General features: G+C 37.4%; 1 protein-coding gene across 1 annotated transcript; it reads left to right on the top strand.

Moving 5' to 3' along the window:
• The first annotated feature begins 2466 nt into the window (after positions 1 to 2466).
• Positions 2467 to 23583, top strand: LOC131148876 (uncharacterized). The gene is made up of 7 exons (XM_058098827.1): positions 2467 to 2839; positions 5217 to 5302; positions 11802 to 11951; positions 16934 to 17007; positions 17110 to 17228; positions 22718 to 22801; positions 23249 to 23583. Exons 2-7 carry the CDS (start codon positions 5296 to 5298, stop codon positions 23340 to 23342), a joined length of 528 nt encoding a protein of 175 aa, XP_057954810.1. The 5' UTR covers positions 2467 to 2839; positions 5217 to 5295; the 3' UTR covers positions 23343 to 23583.
• The last annotated feature ends 975 nt before the right edge of the window (positions 23584 to 24558 follow it).

Raw genomic sequence — 24558 nt, 5'->3', positions numbered from 1 at the left:
GAGTATAAATGATTTTTCGCCAATAAAATTTTCAGAGAATTTTGGCTAATCTAAAACCCTAATCTTCTCTTAATTTTGCAAATGAAGTTGTATTTATAGGCATAGGCAAAATTATGACCATTGGAGACTTAATGGGAATTATTAAAAATGTTTAACAAGTTTAGGAAATTAAGCCGGTTTTAACCTCAATTTACCTTGGTAAAAATTAGGTAACCTGAGAGGATTTGAGTGGTTGACCTTTAGTTCGGTCACCTGAATAGACTCAGTTCAGAAAGCCACTTTTGAAGGTTTGAGTGGCTGAGTGTATGTTCGGTTGGCTGAACCAAGGTGAAAATCATTCTGTGTGCGTTTTGGTCGCCCGGTCTATGATTTGGTTAACCAAACTCATGTGTTCGGTCGCCCGAGGCCATTTTGAACATTAAGTTCGGGCGCCTGGGTTGGTGAAAAGATGTCAGGTTAGGGATTTGGTCGCCCATGGACGGTGTGATAAAATATGTTCGACCGCCCAAATTCAAGTCAACATGTTGACTTGTCCACGGTTCGGCCGTCCAATGTGTTTTGAACACAAAGGGTTTGGTTGCTCGACCTCTCTCATTTTTGCCTATTTTTTGTCTAATTTATTTCAATTTAATCCCTTGATAGTGTGAATGATAATGGGGACTATTTGTGCATAATGTGTAGGAACCTAGGGTCTTTTTCAAGTATGCCCAAAAACTTGGCGTCGGTCGACCAATGGTCATTCAGTCCCTATGGTCAATCTACGATATTTCTGAGCTGTTGAGCTTATATTCCTACCATGCATGATATGCACTAACTATAGACCATAAATTATTAAAGACCCGAATTAAAATATATAAAATTACAACTTAAAACTAATAAAGGCTTCATGATCAACTCCTCGACAACTATGGAATGCGCCGAATGATGTGCTTATGTAAGTGCTTCTCGGCTTCCAAATTGCATCATCATTTGTGCTAACTAAAGCATAACCTGCTCAAATACTCAAAGCACATAGATGAGATACCGTGATTTGTCATAATCAAAATAGGGATCTGACCAAAAAGTTAATAGGTACAATACTCTCTCTCTCGCGAAGTGTGACCGCTTGACCTAATCACTCAAAAATAATCATTTTATATGTTGTGCGCAGGGTTCCGAATGGGTTACAAAATGGGCCTAAAAAATTTTCCTAGGGGTTACGACCCAATCCTTCGCTCCATGGACTAAGCCTTATGATAAATATCTCTCATTAAAGAAAAGTTGCATCATCATCCAGATCGAATGCAACTAGGCTTAACAAAAGCCCAACACCTTAAAGTGGTTAATGATCTTTAATAGCTTGAGATGTATAGCCATATCTTCAATTGGCTTGTCAAGGGTAACAATAGTCGAATTAGTCTCACAAAACTACTTATGTTTTTCCTCTAATCCCTCCATGCTATGGGTATATCTCTCTACCTCCACCACATTGCCATCCAAGAATGGCTTCTATCTAAAGGCATCTCAAAAGTGGCTAGAAGAGTGAACACCATGTTCATGCTCATGAGAGTTAGCTGTAAAGCATACCTGAGTTGATTAGCCTTTGAACAAATCGTCCTCGACCTTCTTTGTTTGATCCTACTAGCTTATATTGTCCCAAAATCTAGGTTTATCAGTCTTGGTCGCTACTATTTGCAACTGTGGGTTGACCTCCTTACCCTTGAGATAGTCTTGCCTTGATGGTGGTGTCCTCTAGGTAGCATATGCTCATTGTTGCTTCGTGCCATCCTCCCAGCCCACCTTCTTTAGAGTCTTTGCAACCAAGTTTTAGTAAATTGTGGTTTGGTTATCTTCCTTTCTTTTTAGTTAAGTTAGGCCTAAGCTTTTGAACACCATTATCGAGTGACATCTCAATTAGTGATGATGTCATTCTAAGTCCCTTGTTGGTGGGTGAAAGGTCTAGGGAGCCCTCGGTTGGGCTTCTATTTCCATAATAAGTTTTCCTTTATCAGCTATTTGTTGGGTAATCTTTTGCCTATGTTATTTGGGGACTAAGAAATTCCCCTTTGGCCTCTCCTAGCTAGTTCTCTCTTAAGTTGAGGCTAGCTCAATCTAGTTACATCATTGAATTCCCTTTTTTTAAAAGCCTATTTGATTCAAGGTGCCTTGGGTACCCGTTCTTTGTGAACCTTTGTTTGGTAGTCATCATTCTCTTTGGAAAATGGATCCTTTTACAGGGGTGAGCATAATTCGATTTTAACTGAATTAATTGACCAAATTCAGTCGGCTTGGTTCGAGTAATTTATAGTTCGATTCAGTTTGATTCAGTTTTAGAATAAGGTAATTTTGGGTATTTGGTTTTCGGTTCGATTATGGGTAATTTGTATTTCGGTTGATCGAATTATCCGAATTTTTAATTAATTAATTAATAATTAAATATAAATTATTAAATTATATTATTTATTATTTTAATTTTTAGGCTAGGTTGGCCGCTAGGTTCCATTCGGGATTCAGCCATTCCTGAAATCCAATTTCCCATTTGCCTCTTCCTGTCTTCCCTCTTCGCTACCCTCTTCCCTCTTCGGCTCTTCCCTTCCCAAGTTCGCAGTTCGCAAGTCGCAACTTCTCCGGCAGCCGGCACTCCCTGACTTCCGGTCCCAGTTCCCTTCAGCTTCACCTTCCATTCTCAGTTCCCTTCCCACTTCGCAGTTCGCACACAGTCGGCGACGGCGAGTTCGAATCTCCTGTTCCAGATCGGCAGAGCCATTCTTCCCCTTCGGACTTCGGCTTCCACCTTCCCAACTTCGCAGCTCGCACTCTCGCAGACTCGCAGTACTCCTTCGGAGCTTCCGTCCTTCAGGTTTTTCATCTTTCCGTTGTGTTCAAAACTCAAAAGTCTTTGCAGTTTGATGTTTATTGAAATTTTACAATACCCTAAGATGAGCACAATGTGTTTGATTAAATGTATGAGAGAATATTTCCTCGAAATTATTATATTCATGTTGATCAGTCTCCCTATTTAAAATGGGTTTCTTTTATGTTATTTGTTTACATTTTTTTGAATGTTCATCGAATTTGAGTTTTGTTCCTTTTTTAATTTTTGTATATTTGTGTTTTCTTACTTTTGTTGTACCCAAAGTCCAGTGCCCTGTTCTCTTCTTCTTCTTCGGTTCTTCCCCGCTCTTACCAATAACCCTTGTTTGCGTATCATGGAGAAGATTTTTGGTGTTGAGAGTTTTTCTGATGAGTTGTCTTCATTAGTGGATGCAAAATTCTCTGTTGAGTACAAAAGCATAAAATAAAGGACAGAAAGAAGATAAAAGGATGGAGGATGAAATTATTTTGAGAATTAATTAGTTGTTTTAAGGGAGAATTACTCATAATTAATTTTATTTTTATTCGGTTAAATTCGGTTAACCGAATTACCTAACAATTTAGTTCGGTCGGGTATGGTTCGGTTAAATAGACCAATTCGGTCAGTTCGGTTATGGGGTGGAGTTAATCGAAATAATTCGGTTAATTCGATTAATTGAATTGGCCGAACCGACCGATTGCACACCCCTATCCTCTTCTCCTTCTATGCCTCCCTTGTTTTTCTTGGGGAATTTTTTGTTACCCTTGTTTGGGACATTTTGAATTATAGTTCCTAAATGGCACACAATTGGCGATCATGTGGTTCCAAGAATTGTGCCACTTGCAGTACTTTTTCTTAGAATTAATTATTATATAATTCAATAATGATATTGTAATTATTATATATTTATAATAATATTATTAATATTAAATTAATTGCATTATTTTTTTTATACTATATAATGTCTTAAATGATAATTGAACTTATTTCTAATTCCTTTGTCCATATATTCCAAATACAATAATACAATTTTGATTTCAATTTTGTGCGAAACCGAGGTTGCATTAGAGAGGAATCTAACATTTCATTTCTAATTCGAATACATTTCAATTTCGATTTCAATTCCGATTCCAACTATAAATCAAAATGTTACATAAATTGAAGTTTGTGACAAACTCAATTATCGATTTTTAGTCAAAATTAAAGGGAAGAGTTTGATAAAATGATGGACGAGTCAAAGATCAACATCAAATAAGGCTACAAATGAGTCGAGCTGAGTCGAACCAAGTTTTGTTATGCTCAAACTTGTTCATTAAATTTTTATCTATGCTCGAACTTGAATTGACCTTCGACTAAGCTTTATTATGCTTGCTCAAACTTGTTTATGATATAAATGAATAAACTCATAAGCACTTATCTAACTAAGCTCTACTAAAATGCTCACAAAAGATTTGATTCTTTTGGAATCTCTCATTTTGAGAGATGAGATGTTTAAGCTCACCAAGCTAATTTATTGATCTTTAGCATTAGACTTATTACTAAATTCAAGTTACGAAATTTAAACTAAATAATTGTACACGCAAATAGTCTATACTTTTAAGGCTACTATAATTTATCAAGTCTAATTTGACTTTATTAAATTAGTTTGTAAATAATTATAAAATAAATTTATTAAACAAGTTCAAACTGAAATTATAAGTTCACGAGTTGGAACGAGTTGAACCGACTTATGCTTAAACTCCAATTGTTTATCAGATAAGTTGCAAAATAAAGCTTGAGAATTGCTCGTTAATATAATAAACGAGCTTAAATGAGCCCGTACTGAGCCCAGCTTCCTAGCGGCTCTTCAGCATTCAGCCCAAGCACCAGCCTCCCCCTTGCAGTTCTTCCTGCTCCTGTGCTCTTCGTCTTCCATTGCCATCTGCAGACTCGGGAGAAAGAGCACACCTGGTCCTTCACGTAGAGCCCTGATCGGCTAGTCGTCCCATCATGTCTTGTGGAAATGGCAGAAGAAAGGAGTAAATAGCCACTAGGGCCTGCTACAGCAACAGCTTAGAATTGTATCCACGCGACTATAGCGATCTGATGTTGTGTTGGAAGTCACCGCTGCTGTTACATGCCATGCTTCATGAGGGCTGCTATCTGAAATGCTGGATAGAAAAGCCTTCATGCGAGCACTACTCTAACCTAAAACGATAGTCTTGATTCTGGCTGTCTGGGTGCTGAAACGCTTTGGACGCATTACCATACAATATACGGGCACACCTATAGCATATGAACATTTTATAGCAGTTGCTTGTGCATGTTTTTTATTTATTATGTATTAATGGGCACTATTCTTCTTCTTCTTGGCATTGCTCCCTCTCTCTCCATTGATTTTCAGGTTTCACTCGTGTACCACTAGTACCTAATTGAACCACGGATTGGATTGTGAACAGTCAGAGGAATAGAAAGAAGCAGTCATGGATGGTATGTGGAGCTCATACATTTCTGTATCACTGTCACGTCTTATTCTTTTACAGCTTTACTATGTTATATTTCCCATTCTGGTCACTGATTTGGTGTTACAGCTTTCAGTTCTGCATCTTTGTTTTAGTATTCCTTTTGTAAAGTATATGGGACATGCATTTTACTCTCTTGATGGTTTTTCCTTGGTTAGTGTTTTGAGCACTAAAATAGAACAAGGAAGGCAGTTCGTCCAAAGTTAGTAGTGCTAAAATAGAAGTTGTTTTGTCCAGTCATCATTTCAAAGAAAGACAATCCTTCCCAAATCATACATCAATAATTTTATTTTTTGCACATGCTGCACATCTGGGGGAAACTTTTCAACTTAATGTTTGATAGGTGCAGCAGTGAGAATCTAGTAGTGCAAAAAATGGTGGACAAGTTGAAACTCAGAACTGAGAAACAGACCCAACCTTATCACATCCTTTGGTTCACCAAGGAAAGTAGTTGCTTGTGTCTTAATGGTGTTTAGTAAGTTTTTCAATTGGTAATTTGTTTAGAGATTCAGATTGGTGCAGTGTGGGGCCAATGGTTGCTTGCCACATCTTAGTTGATCGGCCATGGCAATATGATGAAAATACTGTTCATCATGGTGATATGAGTACCTATTCTTTCTGTTTTAATGGTAAAAAGATGGTGCTAAGACCAATGAAAGAAGACACTGTAATCAAACGAGAGGCTGGATGTTCTTGTTTACTTTTGGGGATGAAGGATTTTATTGAAGAAAGCAAGGATTGTGTAGTTTTTTTATGCTTTTAGGAGGCCAAAAATCCATTCTCATTTAATTCCAGAATGTATGAACAAAATCGAGGAAGTCATGCCAGTTGAGTCGCCCAATGGAGTACCACCATTGAGAGAATACAGCACCACAATGACTTGGTGCTAGGAGCAATTTTTCTGAAGTTGCTACATTATCAAATGAGTCCAAAAGAAAATGAAGAGTTGCACAAACTAATCTCAGAGCTATAAAAACTGTTGAGAAAGGGCTTCATTCCTGAAAGTTTAAGTCCGTGCTCAGTGCCTGCTTTACTTAAACCAAAGAAGGATGGGATATGGCAAATGTGTGTGGACAGCAGAGCAATCAACAAAATAACAAACAAGTACAGGTTCTCTATGGCTAGACTTGATGATATGATGGATATGTTATGTGGCACAAAAGTGTTTTCTAAATTGGATTTGAAGAGTGGCTACCACCAAATTCGGATTCGTGACGTTGCTGAATGGAAGACAGCATTGAAAATAAGGGATGGATTCTCATGGATGGCTAGTAATGAATTCCAATGCACCTAGCACTTTCATTAGTTCTATGAATTAGATGCTTAGATCTTTTATTGGAAAGTTTGTGGCTGTCTACTTTGATGATATTCTAAATTACATTGAGGATCCTGAGGCTCATATTGAACACTTGATGGCTGTTTTGCAAGTGTTGAAGAAAAATCAGCTATTTGCAAATATTAAAAAGTGCATGGTCATGGTTGACAGATTGGAATTTCTTGGATTTGTGGTCTACTCACGGTATAGAAGTGGATCTAACTAAAGTCCAACAAATTATGGACTAGCCTAATCCAAAGACATTGACTGAAAGTAGAAGTTTCAATGGGTTAGCCACTTTTTACAGAAGATCATCAACAATTTCAGTGCCATCATTGCGTCAATTAAGGCGTGTCTTAAAAGCAAGACCTATTGCTGTATTCCTATGGCAGAAAAGTGCTTTCAGGTTAAGTAATTAATTACACGAGCTCCTGTCTAAGTTTCACCAGACTCCTAAAAGGTTTTTGAAGTGGTTGTGATGCATTTAAAGCAGGGATTGGAGCTGTTCTGAGTCAAGAATGGCATCTAATTTGTTATTTAGACAAGAAACTTAATGGGGCACACTAGAATTACTGCACCTATGATATTGAATTCCGTGCTATTGTCCAAGTCCTAAACTTTTGGCTCCTTTTCTTGATTCAGAGTTTATTTTGCATTCAGATCATTTAAACTCTCAAGAGAAACTGAATCATTGACTTGCAAAGTGGGTGGCCTTCTTGGAAGAATATATTATCATATTGCACTATAAGGCTGGTTCACAGAGCAAGGTGGCAGATGCACTAAGTAGGAGACTATGTTTGCTGGTAACCATGTCTAACAGTGTTGTTGGAATGGAAGCTATCGAGGAGCGAATACATGGAAGGCCTCTTTTTCAAAGGTATCTTAGAAAGACATGAAGCTAGGGACAATGCGGTGCTTGTTGATTTTGTCCTACAAGATGGATACTTATTCAACGGGAACAAGTTGTGTGTTCCAGATGATTCTTTTAGAGTTTCTAACTGCTGAAATTGTATGATTTTCGGCACACTGGTCAGGATAAAATGTTGAATTTGGTTTTTGAAAGGTATTTTTGGTTTTCTTTATGTTGAGATGTTTACAAGTTTGTGGAAAGATGCTAAACATGTCAAATTGCCAAGGGCCAGCAGCAAAATTTTGGTTCTACACACGTTTTCCAGAGCTTACTGTTCCGTTAGTTGTCATAAGTATGGAATTTGTAGCAGAATTCCAAAAAATAGCGAGGTATTCATTCTCTATTTGTCATGGTTAACTGTTTCTCAAAAATGTCCCACTTGATAGCATGCCACAAGACATCTAATTCTACTCATATAGTACATTTGTTTTCCAAAGAGACTGTGAGGTTACATGCTTGCCCAAGACAATAACATCCAATAGAGATTCAAAGTTCCTCAACCGCTTTCGGAGAACTCTTTGGAGATTGCTGGCAAATAAGCTGCAGCACGGCAGTGCCTGCCATCCCCAAACTAATGGACAGACAGAAGTTTCGAGTCAAAATTTGAACAATTTGTTTAGATTTTTTGCACAAAACAACTTTGGGCGGTGGTATTTAACCCTACCACAGGCTGAATTTGTTTACGACACTGACAGATCATTAGGGTAAGTCCTTTCCAAATAGTATATGTTTGGAGCCCAAATCAGGTTGTGGACTTGGTGGGCGTTACCAATCATTCCTATGTGAGTGATGATGCTATTGCCTAGACTGAAAATTTAAAGTTGGGAAGAGGTTCTTTGAATGCTGAAAGAGATGAGCCAACATCATATAGAAGCCACCTCACACAGAGGATCAAGAGGGAGAGTTGGTGATGATGTTCCTCAGAAGATAGAGATTTCCTACTGGTTCCTATCATAAGCTAAAGGCTATGAAGATTGGACAAGAGGGAGAGTTGGTGATGGTGGTCCTTAGAAGAGAAAAATTTCCTACTGGTTCCTTTCATAAGCTAAAGGCTAAGAAGATTGGTTTTATGCAAATTTGGGGCAAATGTTTATTAGGTGAAGCTTCCTAATGGGCTTGAAATTTCTCCAATCCTTAATGTTTCTGTCATTTACACTTACCATACCATAGTGATATCCAAGATTTAGGCATGTCAAGACCTGAAGAAAGAACTATTACTTCTTTCTTGTCAAGTGGGAAGGGAAACCAGATACAAAATTTAATGGATAAACGAGGAAGAATGTAAGAAAATAGATGCTGGAAAGTGTGCAAGTGCAAAACTAGGCCACTCATGCTGCATTGAGTTTCTTCTCACATGGGGGAATGATGCAATACTGCTGCACCATCTAAAGCATAGAAATACAGTAGTTATCATATTTATGACTCTTATTAGGTGTCATTATTATGGTCCAGTCATTCACGTTTATTCCTTATGAAGTATGAATCTAGTTTCAAAGTTATTTATGAGGTCTTTTGGGTCTAGAGAAGTCAGTCCAGCCGTGATCAGCAATAGTCGTTATCCTAGGAACATTTACTGCCCAAAGGTGTAATGTACTTGTACTTGTATTAGGTCAGATAATGAAGTCCAACCCAGAATTTTTCCTTTCCTTGTTGCCTAACTATTCTTTTCTGCTCAGGATTTTCATTTGGGTTGGATGATACACCAGTTGCTCCTTCCATAGGCCTTGCCACTCCCTGAAATTAGCCCAATTTTTCAGATTAGAAATCTGACATATTCTGCGGTCTATTTCCTCCACACACACTCCATCAACAGGGTGTTGCATCCAAATATGACGATCATATGTTCTAGTCACGGAAACAATCTCTCCAAGTATGGAGGTAACACTATGCATCTTGCCTTTCCCAGGCCCAAATGGCGTAAGAGCCTTGTGCACTGGGTGTTACACCTTCTCCTTTTCTCTTTTGTATTGTTTTCTTTTATTTATTTTAGGAGATTATCTTGTCCTCCACTTTCCATCTCTTCTCTCCCTTAATGAAATTTCTTCTTTTATCCAGAAAAGTAGTACTGCTGTTATTCCATGGAATGGTGAATAACTCAAAAGAAATTAAGCAAATAGAAATGCAAGCAGTGACCTTGTGAGTGATTGAGTCTATTAGTATGAACGATTAAGCAGGAATTAGTCAAGCACTCAAGCTATGCAAGGAACATAGAATGTTCCATGCTGGGCCAAACCGCACAAGAAATGCATCAACTTTGATGCATAGGCATTTAAAGGTGTTAGCGGGGTCATTCCATGGGAGGCCCTAAATTCCTAATGATAAAATCCGAGACGGTTGTACAGAGGAGGGATTTCAGGCTCATTTACCCCATCTAGACCAAATTAGTCTGTCTCGGGAAGTTAAAGAGGTGCTGTATTTGTTGTCTTTGAAGTTGAACCTAGACGCGAACCCGACACTGCAACACTCATCTTCAAAGCATACTCATGATTGCTAAGAGGGTATTCCACTATTCCCTCATCTCTAAAAAGAAGTGACAGTATTGCAAGGATTAGAGGGAGAGAGGCGACAAAGGAAAGGTTCATCTCAAATAATCGCAGAAGTTTGGTTGATGATTCTGTTCTTTTAGTGGGAGAGGAAATTCCTGCAATGAGGACCTTTACAAGGCCTTTTATGGTGGATGAAGGGGGGGTCTTGTAAAGAAAGAAAATTCTTGTGAGGACAAGATTAAGGGGAATAATGCTGTTTTGGGAGTAAAATCTAATGGTGACTGGTGAGGAAGCACATTCTGATAAGTTTAGGAGTCAAAAAGGTTTACGCAAGTAGGCGAAGGCTGTAAGGCAGCACAAATCTGAGGCTGAAGCCAGAAGCCGAATGGGAAGGATTTAGAGGACGGCACCGTCACCAGCAACCCCTAAGCGGCAAGAGGAGGATGTGGAGAGTAGATCATTGGGACAAGATTCGGGAAGGCTATGCTTCTCATTTGATATGCTTGGGGATTTAAGGTATGTGCCGTCACCCCCAATCCAATTGGAGGAGATTAGCTTTTGAGAAAATGATGGTATGGATACAAAACAATGGGTAAGGATGGAATTTTGCCCACCTCCACTGAGTAGATTTATGTGAAGGATGTTCAAGCTCAACATTTGATGGATAATTTGGGTTATGGTTTGTTTGATTGTGGAGGAAACAAAATTGGGTTAGATGGTGATAGAACCAAGGCAAAGAAGGGTATGAGGGAATTATCAAAAGAAGTGTTAAGTGAATTACAGTGAGAAGGGTTTAAAAAGGGGGTTTCTTGGTTAATAATTACCTTTTAATTTCCATTTTATTTTTATTTTATTTTCTTTGAGGATTTCATATCCTTTCTAGGTTGTAATTCCACCCCCCAATGTATCTTTTTTTTTGGCCAAAAAACTAAAATATTATTATTTTTTATTGATAATAGGGATTTTGAATTGATTTGGTTCAGTTGTGAAAAATCTTCAAATTAACCAAACTATACTTTTTTCATTTTTTTTTTTTTTGGGTGATATATCATATACTATAATTCTTTAAGGAGAATATTTATATCAAATTAAGTATAAATTGATATTTTTAAGTTAAAAAATAAGCTTAACTAATATCTAGATGCAACAAAATTTTGCTAATTGTTCTAATAGGCAGAACTGAATATACACATTCCAATTTTGGTTCATTCAGTTTTATTTATCTTTTGATTCATTTTGTTAATTTTCTTGAAAATTTCATTAATTTGTTTAATACAAAATTTTGGCTAAATTAACTGAATGGTGAATGCACACCCTTAGTTGATGATATGGACATTGTGGAGAATGTTGACGGTGAGTTAATTGATACTACCCCTTTTAAGTTTATGACTAGGAAGATCTAGCAATGCACTAGATATTGATTATATAAGCATATTAAAAAGCTAAAAAAACATGTTATGCCCTTTATTAAAATTATTTGCATAGTATTTGTACACATTGGTTATATTAGCATATAATGTTTTGTTTTAAGGGGGAGGGGGGTGGGCAACCATTTGTTATATTTGCTCGTTGAGAATGCAGCTTAACTTCATGCCTTGATGTCTATGTTTCACTCTTTAAAATTTGGATATCTATGCTGCTTTTGCAATCAGATTGCTTCAGAAAATGTCTTAGGTTATTCAAGTCTAAAAGAGTTCCTTTATGGTAATGAGAACTCATACTCATAAAATTATGATTACGTTTTTTGTGATTTCAGTTGATTCACAGACAACATTTGAAGAAACTATTTTGGTTGGTGATGATCTAATGATGGGGCCACCATCACCTCTCATCCCACCAGAAATTGCATCTCATGTTCTTGAAGGTGTTGAGTTGTGTGATGGGATATTGAGGAATCTATTTTTGTGTAAGTCTTTCCATTTTTTTTCCCTGGGTCTAGATTTGCTTCGATTATTTTTGTCTCTCTTTTTTTTCGTGGAAGTACTTTCAGTGGTTTTGGGATGTAACAACAAAATATTATCAATTCGTAATTATGAGCTAGCTATTTTTATTTAACTCTTCCCATTTTTTCTAGGTCTAGCTTTACCTTGATTATATTTGTCTTCTTGTTTCTTTTGGAAGTACTTCCAGTGGTTTTGGGACATTATATAAGAACAAAATAGTATAAATTCATAATTATGAGCCTGCTCAATCTTTTTTCCCCTTTGGGGGGAGGAGGGGTTTGCATTTTTCAAATTCAACTCACTTTGTAATGCAGAAGCAATTACTCAAAATACACCACTGTTGCACTCGGGCTCCTCAACCTCTCTAGGACTGCTCGTCTTACAAACAAGAAGGAATGCACCCTATCTCATGAACTCAAGTTGTTTACATTTAAAAAAACCTCACTCTATGAGTGCAAGTTTAGCTTCAAATGGTGAAATGACCTGATGTAATGTGCAGCTATCAAATGAGATTATCCAAATTATGTCCTTGAAGCTTTTTTTCTTGGTTACTCTTGTGCTTCATGGACTTGTATTTAAAGTGCTGTCTTCAAGTGTCACTAGCCATTTGCATGCATTTGAAAAATAGCCATTTTGTGACTTTGAGTGGCCGATGCAAATCTCGTAGCTTTGATGTAGTCATTTCACTCCAATTTAGCTTCATTCCAAATCAAACTTCGGTCCAGCTGCATTTATTTCTTTTTGTTAGGCCTTTAACCATAGAAAATCCTCATATTATCATTTCTTCTTTGAAAGCTCGCCAAAGTAGTTTCAGAAAAAAATACTTATCAAATTTTTGAAGTTTACATTGAAAAACTGATGCAAATTTGAAATATGGCAAGATTCTACTTGGTATAAAGTCCAGCTTTGTAGAAGATATTCTTCCAACTCATAAATCTACTTGTTTTGGAAATTTTGAATCCAACTTATCTTCAGGTCCATCTTGTGTTTTTAAATTATTCACACAGTACGCACATGAAATAGTTAAATCCAGCCATGTCAGATTATCTCCATGATATTTGAATTCAAATTATAATCCAAAATCAACTGGATGGAATCTTTGTAAATTTTTGAATTGCAAAATAGTGTAACCAATCTTCCATGGAAGCAGGAGTAGATTGGATATGGAAAGCTTGATCTGAAGAGATACCCAGTTAATTCATGAAGTTCAGATTTCCTGCAAAATAAATTACCCACAAGCAAGATATTAAATCTAAATTTGAATCACAAAGTCATTTATGTTTGATATTCAAGTTTCCACATCAAATAGGATGGCCCACAGCAGATTGTGCTGAGTTATTTGGGCACCTATAACTGTTTCAAAACATCCATTTTAACCTCAATGGAATCAAATGAGATGCCTTGTGAAAGAAGTGAGATGAATCATCCAACATATAAGGTTAATACATTTTCTGTAAATTTTAAGCAACTTAAACTTTTAAGTGTAATAGACCCATTGTGGTCTGCACCTTCCCTGGACCCCGCATATGCGGGAACTTTGTGCACCGGGCTCCCCCTCCCCCCCCCCCCCCCCCCGCCTTTTTTATAACTTTTAAGTGTGCACACTTGATTCATTTTTTTGAATTCTTGACCTGTTCTAATTCTTCATTTCCACCTTATCCTATTATTTGAAACGCCTAGGCTCTCCCAAAATTTAAGGTTTTTCTATCTCTCCTGATGTATGTGTGCTCTATTACAAGAACTTCGAGACAGCTTCTCATCTTCTTTTGCACTGTGAATTCGCTTGGAGAATTTGGAATAAGCTTTTCAGTATTATGGGAGAGAGCTGTGTATGCCCTTTTGCGGAAGACTTGTTAGCCATTTCTTTTGCAGGCTTTGGAAGAAGGAACGATAGGGCAGCTTTATGGAAGTGTGGCATATTTGCAGTGTTATGGTGGATATGGCTGGAGCATAACACATGGATATTCTCCTGGAAGAAATTAAATATGGTGCTGGTTTGGGATAAAATTCAGTATTTGGCGTCACTGTGGTGCCTTGGTTTTGGATTTTTGAAAGGGATGTTTCCAGGAGTTACAAAGAGATTGGAGGAACAAGCTGGCTTGTTGATATTTTCTGTGTCATTCTTAGTTCTTTTTTTTTTTTGGTTTATTCCATATCTTTTTTGGGAGATGTCTCATTCCCCCTCTTGTTAGTTCTTTTCCTATTAATGAATTTTCTTTTGCTATCAAGAAAAAAAAAAAGCGTGGGCACTTAATATTTGCAGTAGTTCTCATTGTCTAAGTTTATCATCAAAATCAATCTTTGGGTCAACAATAATGTATATACTTTATAAAAGCTTTATTATTATTAGAATGAAATCATAAAATAGTCCCTCTACTATTCAGTGAAACCCATTTTAGTCCTTGTACTTTTATTTAGTATAGTTACTAATTCTGTGCAATTATAGTTGTCATCCAAAATAAGTTACTTCGTTTTTGAATTTACTGGGGCGTTTATAATTGTTAAATTACCACTTTACTTCAAATCTTAAGCTGTTAGGGCGTGGGCCAACAATGTATAACAAGCCTTAGCACTCTCCGGCACATGTAGCCTGATTGCATGTGGAGATGTTTTTTTTTTGGTAGAAAAAGAAGAGATTTCATCAGTAAGGGAAGAATTTACGAAGAGGAGAATGAGCAGATATACCGCATTTCCAATGAGCAGCCCTGCCCTTCCTTCTTCCAAAACCCTAAAAGAAATAGCCAACATTCCTTCCACCAATGTTGGGTGAACCCAAGTTTCTCTCAACACACCAAATAATTTATTCTAGATGCTCCAAGGAAAATCACAGTGTAAGAACAAATGAGATGCCATGTCAGAATTCATATAACAAAGTACACAGACATCTGGAGATAAGGCCTTCAAAGGTCTCCTGATTTGCAACAGATTATTTGTATTGATTCTGTTAAGCAGAGTCAGCCAAACGAAAGCCTTAATCTTTGGGTAGCTTTGGCCTTCCAAATAGATGAAAATAAAGAAAAACAAGAGTTGAAATGGGTCAAAAACTCAGAAAAAGATTATCAAGATTATAACCCTGAATGATCCAAAGCACAAGACCAAGTATCCCTAGCTGAAGAAAGATGACAATTGTTTGATAACGATAAAAAGAAGGAAAGTTCCATCAACTGTATCATTTAGAGATCTGAAAAAAAAGTTCCAACAAACAGAGGGCTAACCAAATCAACCGCAAAGAAAGAGATCATACTATCCTGCCCTGAGCTCAATCGAAAGAGATGAGAGGAAAAGATGCGCATTGGACATTATTCCCAGCCATGGATTTTTCAAAAAATGAACTTGAGAACCCCTCCTGACCACAAAATTAATTTGAGGAATATGATATTTTTTTTTTAACAGACTTACAGTAACCCAGGATCTCCTGGAAACTGTGGTCTGATACCATATTAGATTACCACCTTATCTAAAAGCTTAAGTTGTTGGTTGTGGGCCAACAATGTATATCAAGCCTTAACATAATTTTTGAAATGATTCGCTTAAAAATATCTCCATACACAAACTAACCTGTGAGTTGGAGACACTTGTACGCACTAATACTGTTAAATGAGAACAAGCTCTTATAACTTCATGACTGGAACCCCTTATTGTTCTTTCATTTCTTGATTTTTTTTTAATTTTAATTTAATTTTATTTTATATTTTATTTTTTAATATTAGGCTCATGGCAACTAATAGTATAAAATGTAACAGCTCATCAGGCAGTTTCGTTAATCCTGTTAAACTTGATTTGGATGACAAATGTAATTATGGAAATTAGTGAGTGTAGGTCCTTAATTGTTCTAATTATAAGTATAGGGATTAAAACAAGTTTTACTTAATAGTAGAGTGACTAACTTGTGATTTCCCTCATTATTATTGTATGTGAAATGCACATTTACTTTGATTATATATGATTATATGGGAAAGGAAATTGCTATTCATACTCACAAGTTCTCATTCCAAACTCAGACTCGCTTACTTGGCAATTGATGTGTCATGTCATAGACTCTAGTTAAAAAATATATAAAAATAAAGAATTGACAACACGTGATAGAATGCTACTTTGAAAAACTATAGAGTGCATGGTACTAAATTACTGCTTCGGAATCTCATTACAACTGGGATAGCTTATATATTAGTAGGGCTCCTATTAGTTGACCATGTGTCTTGTGCTTGGTGTCACAGTCTTGGGCTCAACCCTGGTGAGGTATTGTCCATTTTAGTCCATTGGCTTCACGGCTTTGTCCTATAAAAGGTGCCTCAGATAGTTGGAGCGCAATCCCATCCTTATAAGCCCAAGATTTCCTTGGTAGACATCCGATGTGAAGCTGCACTTTCTCTCCTATCAAATCTTTGGTACCCTTGTCAGAGTGCCTTTGTGCAGGGTCCCACATGATAGTACCCACGAGGTGGCTTTGATATCAATTGTCACATCTGCTCAATTTCCTCCTACTTGAGAGGTTCATGTGGCTTTAGAGCTCTCCCCTAGCCAAGTCAGCCAACGTTCCCTGGATCAACTCTGCAAGCACAAACATCTCATAAGTCATCATAGCCACAATATTAGTAAATGGACAATGTCACATTTATTCCACAACACAAGAGGGCAAAAGTCACATTCAACGTAGATATCCATCACACAGTAGCACTGGTAGCAAATAAACATTACAGCATGTCTACTCATATTATTTGATAACGAGGCTACAGTAATTTTTACAATAGAAATTCCTGGAGGGAAGATATTGGGGCACATATTCTTGGAGATTAATATATTGGGTCATTGTATTGCCCGTCTTATCTCCTTACATTGTCATCCCCTAACACTTAGCTTTCTTCATGATCTTTGACCAAATCTTCCATTTTAAAACTCTAGTTTGTGAAGGCATGAGAGGAGTAATTCTAGCATTATGTTTCAGGTTTGCAAGTTCATAATGTTGAACCGTTTTGTCAAGATGAGATTGCTTTGTATCGGGAGTGTGCAGAAAAAAGGGTGAGATTATTATTTATTTGCTTCTTTTTTAGCTTTGAACTGGGGGAATTGCTGGAATTTTAGACCAACTGTCTAATGCATGCTCGCAAAATTGAGTTGCAGGACACGGAACTCAGGCAACGGCTTAAGGATAGTGAACGCAAATTGGGCTTCTCAATGCCTTTAGATGAAGCAAAAGATAGAGTCGCTCAGCTTGAATCTGAAGCAACATCCTTGGAGAGGTATTCATATTGAAGTTTCAAATGACAGGATAGGTGTTTTAGAAGGTAAAGGTGTAAGACAAGTTGTAAGCCTCAAGGCATTGAGGCATAAGCCTTTTGAGAATCTTTTTTTTTATTTAAAAGTTTTAAGTAAAAAATAGAAGTATATAAAACATTACTTGTATCCTAAAAATAATATGGATTTTATTGAAACAAATTATAAGATTGTTATATAAACTTTATCGCTAAAAATAACTTCAAAAAAATCCAAAATCCTAGAATCCAATCTGTATTTGCCCCTGGAATTGCAAAGCCAGACTCATGTGCCTATCCAAGAAATAGTTTTTCAGATATTTCTCATCTCTGCTACTGAAAAAGAGCCGAAATGGGATCCAAATCCGGACAGTACCAGATCTTTAAAATCTATTTCGGTAACTCTCTCTTGCCCCCAGCTCTCATTTGTTTTTTTCCTCTTTTTCATAATCCTATAATCCAATCTGTATTTGCCCCTGGAATTGCAAAGCCAGACTCACATGCCCATCCATGAGATTGTTACTCAGGTAGTTCTCGTCTCGGATATTTAGAAAGATCCAAAATGGGATCCAAGACGATACCAGATCTTTAAGATCACTTTCAGTATGTCTCTCTTGCCCCAGCTCTCATTTGTTTTTTTCCCCCTTTTCCACGGATTTCATCAGAGTTAGGTATGGAGAAGAATCTCCTCAAATCCTTGCAGATCAAAAGCAAGAGTTATAATCTGCATTTGGAAAAGGTTGGGGGAAGGGTGTTTTTGTTCAATTTGAGAAGAGATCCTGAAAGAGGAGTTGGTGAATAGGATCACTGTATCGGCTACACGATGAGTGTGTGATTTGTCCTCAGTCTTCTAGAGACTGGAGACATTCGACCAATACAAAATGTTTGGCAGATTCAATATTGGGTGGTGATTAAAACAAACCACAAACGCAAGTACTTGGAGCTGGGAGTGCATTCGATTTGCAAGAGGTATTCTATCTTCTCACCAATGGGTTTGAAAGGGGAGAACTGGCGTAGGTTTGTTGAAGTTCAGGAGGTGGTGTTAGATGCGATGAAGGACCACAATTTCCAGTTTCAGGATCTAAGGATCAGCAAAGCTGGAAGGATGTGATGCTGGGGGGTTTGAGGGGGAGGGGGGCGCCCGGGGGGGGGGGGGGGGTGGGGGGCGGCGGTGGTGGTGGCAATCTCCTGTAGATACGGCAATGGCTGCTAGCCCAGAGAACTTCAATGCACCTTGCGTTTGTAAGCTGAAGAGGGTTAAGATCTAGGAGTCCCAAGAGTATTTGGTGTGGACTCGGAGTGGGTTGGGCTGGGTGTCATAAACATTACTCTGCACTTTGGTTAGATTTGGGATTATAAAGGGCTAGATCCAAATAATTTCAGCAGGCAGCCCATGGTTTCAATCCAATTAGCTTCTGAAACAGGCCCAATATCCATCTGACTCTGCAAGCATGCTGTTTCTGTGAGGAACCCACATAAAACTCTATTTTGAGATGTTGGGCCTGAAGGTAGCTCTGTTAAGTTAAAGGAGGATACAATACAGTTCTGAAAGCCACATAATGGTAGCGAGGAAGCAGTGGCACTCTTCTGGAGTTGTTTTGCAGTTGGAGAAACAGTAGCGGAAAGCATCCTTATTGCAGGCGAGCATTATCAATCCAGTGAGTCTTGAAGGTAGGATCTGGTAAAACTCAGACTTGGTTTGGGCAACTTCTGGTTCTGTTGATGTTTCTAAACCAGTTGTGCAAGAGGAATGTTGTGGTGGTGAGAGAACAAGCAGTAAGCTCCCATTGGTGGCTGTTGATTTTTTTTGGAGGGGTGGGTTACTAAGGACCAGGACTTGTGTCAATGACATTCAGGGTAAAATTGGTGGTTTGAGGGAAAAGTCCACAGGTAGGGGAAACAACTTATGGGTCAGAAGGCTTGCGCTCATCGGATGGTGGTACAGATGGGTGTTGGAATGAGACTTTTTGAAGATATTCTGGTGGGGTGATGAAAAATATGTAGAGAGGAATGCTAGGGAAATTTATATATTATGAAATTTCCACATGTTCAGAAGAGTGTTAAAGTTGAGAGAGTTAACAAGAGTTAGGAGAAGAAATGGGTTGATGCCTCAGATAATGACTGAATTCTTTAGTGAGTTTTCTTGTGATGGGGGATTGCTATTGGATGAGGCTTGGGAACAATATTGGAATGCTTCTGATTCATCTGATTTACTCAGGGATAGTGTGTGCCACCACCCACCAGCTTTCTCAACTTGATCTCTGGACCTTTGAGCATGCATCCGTAAGTTGCAGTATCTTAGAATTGAAGAAATATTTGTTGGGTTCTCAAATAAATGGCAGCAAATTGAAGAGGTGTAATGGTCGAGCAGAGGAGATACAGTCTCTCAGAGAGGAAGGGAGGGAGGGATGTTGTTGGAGAAAAATTGCTAGCATGTGACCATCTTGGAGAGTGATGGTCATAAGAGGGTGAGGGAGGGGTGTTGTCCAATTTGATGTTGAACAAACAAATGAAGATCTTTAAGCCCTAATCTATTTTATGAATACTGTTAATTAATACTAAGTAAGACACTGGAATATGCTGACTGTGTAATCTTGAATATGCAGAAAATAGATTTTGAGGGCTATGGCCCTCTATGGCTATATGTTGAACGTCATCATTTGAGGTATAGCTTAAACCACTTCTTCTGCACCATTTTTATTGCTATAATTTGTTATGAATGAATTTTGCTGTGTTGTTTCAGTCTGTTGAATGTTAATTTCAAAGATGAGATCATAATGGCAAAAATATTGTAGGAAAAAAAAATCTTTAATGAGTTGGAAGGAGTGGCACATCATTATCCTGTTTTATGGCTTCCTATGAATGTCAAAATGGACTGATGTACTGAAGTTCATCAGTTAAAAGTGATGCTTTAAAAGGCTGAACAGAGTCTCGCCTCAAAATGGTGCATCCCCAAAATGTGTTGCAGCACAATCTAAAATACCAGAGGGTCTCCTTCACATTTCCAAGAAGGTTTCTAGGCTTAAGATTAATATGGGGAAAAGAGGTATTTTGGCTATCAATATGCCTATCAAGAGTGTTAGGGAGTTATCTACAGAGATGGGTTGTAGTGTTTTGGCCACTGTCCTATCTTGGGGTTCCTTTGGGGGGTAACCCTAGATATGTTAGATTTTGGGATCCTATTGTGGAAAGGGTTTCTAAGAGACTGGATGGGTGAAAAGATGCTCTTTTTCTCTTGGTGGTACTCATCCGGGCTTGCATTTCTAGTGTCTCTTCATATTTTCTTTCAATTTTCATGATCCTGGAGGGGGTTGCTAGTAAGATTGAGAAGATAATGAGGGACTTCTTGTGGTTGGGAGTAGGGGGTTTTAAGGATCATTTGGTAAGTTGGGGAGTGGTGGGTAGGTCTAAACAGGAGGGTGGTTTCGGTGTTGAAAATTTGGTGTCTAAAAACACAGCTCTTTTGGCTAAATGGCTTTGGTGGTTTCTGCTAGAGAATTCTCCTTTGTGGCATTCAGTTGTTAAAAATAAGTATGGATTAAACAAGAATGGGTGGGATACTAATTTGAGATTTAGTTGTTCTTCGGAGAGTCCGTGAATAGCTACCTCTTAGAGTTATCCCCTCTTCATTCCCCATATTAAATTCCTGGTGGGAAGTGGGAATAGGTAATAATATCTGTTTTTGGAAAGATTCTTGGTTGGGGAATGCAGTTTTGTCAAGCTATTTTCTATACCTTTTTCGCTAGAGCTCAGGACAGGATGATTCTGTTTCTTATTTTGTTGTTGATCCAGTTGGTCCTTTGCCTTCTTGGGATTTCTACTTCCATAGATCATTAAATGATAGGGTGATGGTAGAGCTATCCTCTTTGGTAGTCTTGTTGAATAACTGTCATTTTTTCTGTAGAGGAGGATAAGTGATCTTGGTCTTTGGGCGCTTTGGAGGTTTTACTCTTGCAAATCTTTTTTGTGATTTTCCTTTGAAGGCTATATCTCCAGACATTTGTGTTCTTTGTTTTAATTGTTCAGAATCTGTATTGCATTTGTTCATTCATTTTGATTATGCTTAGAGGGTATAGAATAAGCTATTTGGTATTTTAGGCGAATGCTGGGTGAGTTCAGAGGCAGTGGAGGACTTTTTGGCAGTTTCTTTTGCTGGTTTTGGCCGCAAAAAGGAAAGGGCAGTGCTTTGGAATTTTTTTTTTTTGCAGTCTTTTGGGGGTTGTGGATGGAGCATAATGAACATATATTTCTAGGGAAGAAAGATACATTGTTTGGTTTCTCTTTTGTGTGTGGGGCAGGGATTTAAGAGGGTGAGCTTTTCTGATATTCAGCGCAATTGACGTTATGTGTTGGAGTGTTAGTTCATGTTGGTTTTTTCTATCTTGGTTTTTAGTTTTCAGGTTGTTTCTTTGAGTTTCTAATCTGGATTTTCCAAACTTTGTAAAGGAGATGCCTTATTCTCTGGCTGTATATTCTTATTCTATTAATGATTTTCTTCTTTTACTAAAAAAAAAAAAAAAAAAAAAAAAAAATCTTGGGAGGCATACACATTATATGAAAAGGAATACACATTTTGGGTGTGCAAATATCTTAGTTAAATTTGGTTAGAAACTTTTATCAAATGTTTGTATGAAAGGAATGCCATAATTTGAGTTGATCTCTATAACTCTTGGAACCTCAGCCTTTTTAAAACAATTGAGAGTTGCATCTTAGTTCACCAAAACAATATGCACTTTGTGATGTTGTAGCTATCTGTTGACATGATTTATTTATTTATTGCTCGGTCTTGGCATGGTCTATTTAATGAACTCAATTTAGTATTTTAGAGTAGTTTACCAATGATATTTGAATTTCTAATATTTACATTTTCATAATTTTTAATTTATTTTACAGATGTATGTAATTCATTTTCGTTTTCTATCTAAAAAAATTTCAAAGATTTATGCTTCAAAAGTCTCAAGGCATATGTCTTGTCCTACAAGGGTTAAAATATCTCACCATACGCCTTCACCTTTTAAAACATTGCGTAAAAGTTATTATTTTAAACACTTTGGGTTAATTACACAATTTGTTTTTGGCTATTCTACCCTATTTGGGTGTGAAAGATTTCATGGATTCATGTTTCAACTAGAGGCTTTGAGGAACAAAGTTCCATAGTTCTCTTGGGGTACTCTATTTGCCAGCTTCCTACCCTCATATAGAGAGCTATACTGGCTGTCAAACTTCCTCCGGGTTTTAGGGGCCTTCACAAGCCTGAAATACATTTAAAATTTTTTTTTGTAGAAGCATATTTATTCTATAACAATTTGCTTTCTTAAGCTAGACTATCCCCGAGGATCAATGTTTGTGACTTCCTATGGCCAAGGTAGCAGATTTTGTTATATTGCCACCATAAGATTTTGCACCTCATTTCTTTTTAATAATATGTAGAATCATTAATCAACACCAACTATTCTTCTAATCCTGGATTTTCATAGGCGCTTGATTCTTGCAAGTGGAATAGAAGGCATGGAAGGATTTCGCCAAAGATGGAGTTTACACGGTCGCCTCACTGATACCAAGTAATTTTTACATGCATCTTTTGCATTTCGTAGAACAAGCATAAATTGCATTTCTTTTGGTTCCTATCTTCCAGCTGGCCATTTCAGAAGGTGCATTTAATTAATAATCTATCATATGAAAGAAAGTCTCATGGGTAGGTATTAATTATTTGGCATGAGGTAATCTATAAAGATTTGAGTACTTTGGCAAAAGGGTGTTGGGTGGGCTCTGCATTTACAATAAATTGCACTAGATTATCTGGGTGTCCTGGGTACTGATCTGGGTCACTCTTCCACCTGGCCTTAAAAGGGATGGAGGGTCATGGTTTAAAAATTACATATTTTGTGAGTTGTCCGTTGAATAAAAATTGCAGCAGTTTCACTTGGAAAATAGCAAGTACTTGTATCCTCCATTGTGTGCTCATTGTTTGCTATTCTTTGCTATCTACTTAATGTAATTATGCGCAGGGAAAGGCTGGAGTCCTTGAAGCATGGGATGGAGAAGAGAAAGAAAGATGAACCAGTTGGAGGTTCAACCCCCAAAAGATGGTCTTTTTGGTAGAGTTTATTGCTGCATTTGTATGGCATGATTATTGGACACACTTGCCAAGCAGCTGACAAAGAGTACAATAACTACATGTTTGGAACAAAGCAAATTTATAACTTAATTTTGACATGCTTCCTGTTTAATTTTTCATTCCATTCCATCCCTACTATTCCATCTGCAAACCAAACGTGATGTAAACACTTGATAATTTGAATAAGTGAAATTTAATTGTATCAGAATTGGCTATTCCATGGAAGCTTTTCTTCTTTCCAATATTTGTTTTCTTAGTAGAGCATGTTTTTGGCTCAACAGAACCAATATTGTAACTATAGACAGACTTGCCTTCCCTATTTTAAGTTATGTGATTGCCTGTGTCTCAACTGCCTACACGCACATGCATGCATAACACATGCGACTTCCCTTTGTTGTCCTTTTCATTTTATTTATTGAAATAATCACTATACACTTAGCAATCTGCAGGTGGTTGCTTGTAGTGTAGAAAAAAACTCCATTGGCATTTTCTATATTTTCAAGCAACATGTGATCGGCTGTCCTTTTGGCTCTTGTACTTCGATGCAAAGGCCTAAACTTTTCTCTGTAGTGGATAATAGCCACTGGTGTGTAAAGATGTGTTTCATTGACCAAGAAATTTTTTAGCTGTCCTGCCATCAACATTGAGTATGAAGCACCTTTGTGCAACAGTAGATAATTATACCAAGTTGGAAAAATCAGTTTTATTATATGCTCGTTAAAGAAAATTTGTTTCATGTTTCAGTAAAATAATATAATGTACAAATAATATATGAAGTTTTAAGACTTGTCTACCAGAAAATATTGTTGATCCTGGATTTTGTGCAATCAAATAGAGTTGGAAGCAGCCTTGTGTAGCATCATATCATCCTGTCAGGTTAATCAGTTTTTAAGTATATGATGATGAAAAATATTTTGTTTTGAAGGTTTCAATTGGTTTCAGGGATAATACCCTACCCGCAAAAGGCATCTAATATTCCCAAATATCCTCTGCGTCACTCTTCATGTACTTTTTAAATACCCAACACAATGGATCTGGAAATTAGTACTTGCATATGGCGTCATATCCTTCAAAATATCCTTTGCGTAATACTTTTATCCTACATAACCAACACAGACCTCTCTTGCTGCAAGCCTGCGATATTTTGCAACAATATTTTTGACCCTCCTGCCAAATCTGTGCAGTATCCAGTAACCTTCA

Source organism: Malania oleifera, chromosome 2 (genome assembly GCF_029873635.1).
Source record: "Malania oleifera isolate guangnan ecotype guangnan chromosome 2, ASM2987363v1, whole genome shotgun sequence".
Lineage (NCBI taxonomy): Eukaryota > Viridiplantae > Streptophyta > Magnoliopsida > Santalales > Ximeniaceae > Malania > Malania oleifera.
The sequence above is the reverse complement of the archived record's forward strand: the minus strand, read 5'-3'. Positions and strand labels throughout refer to the sequence as shown.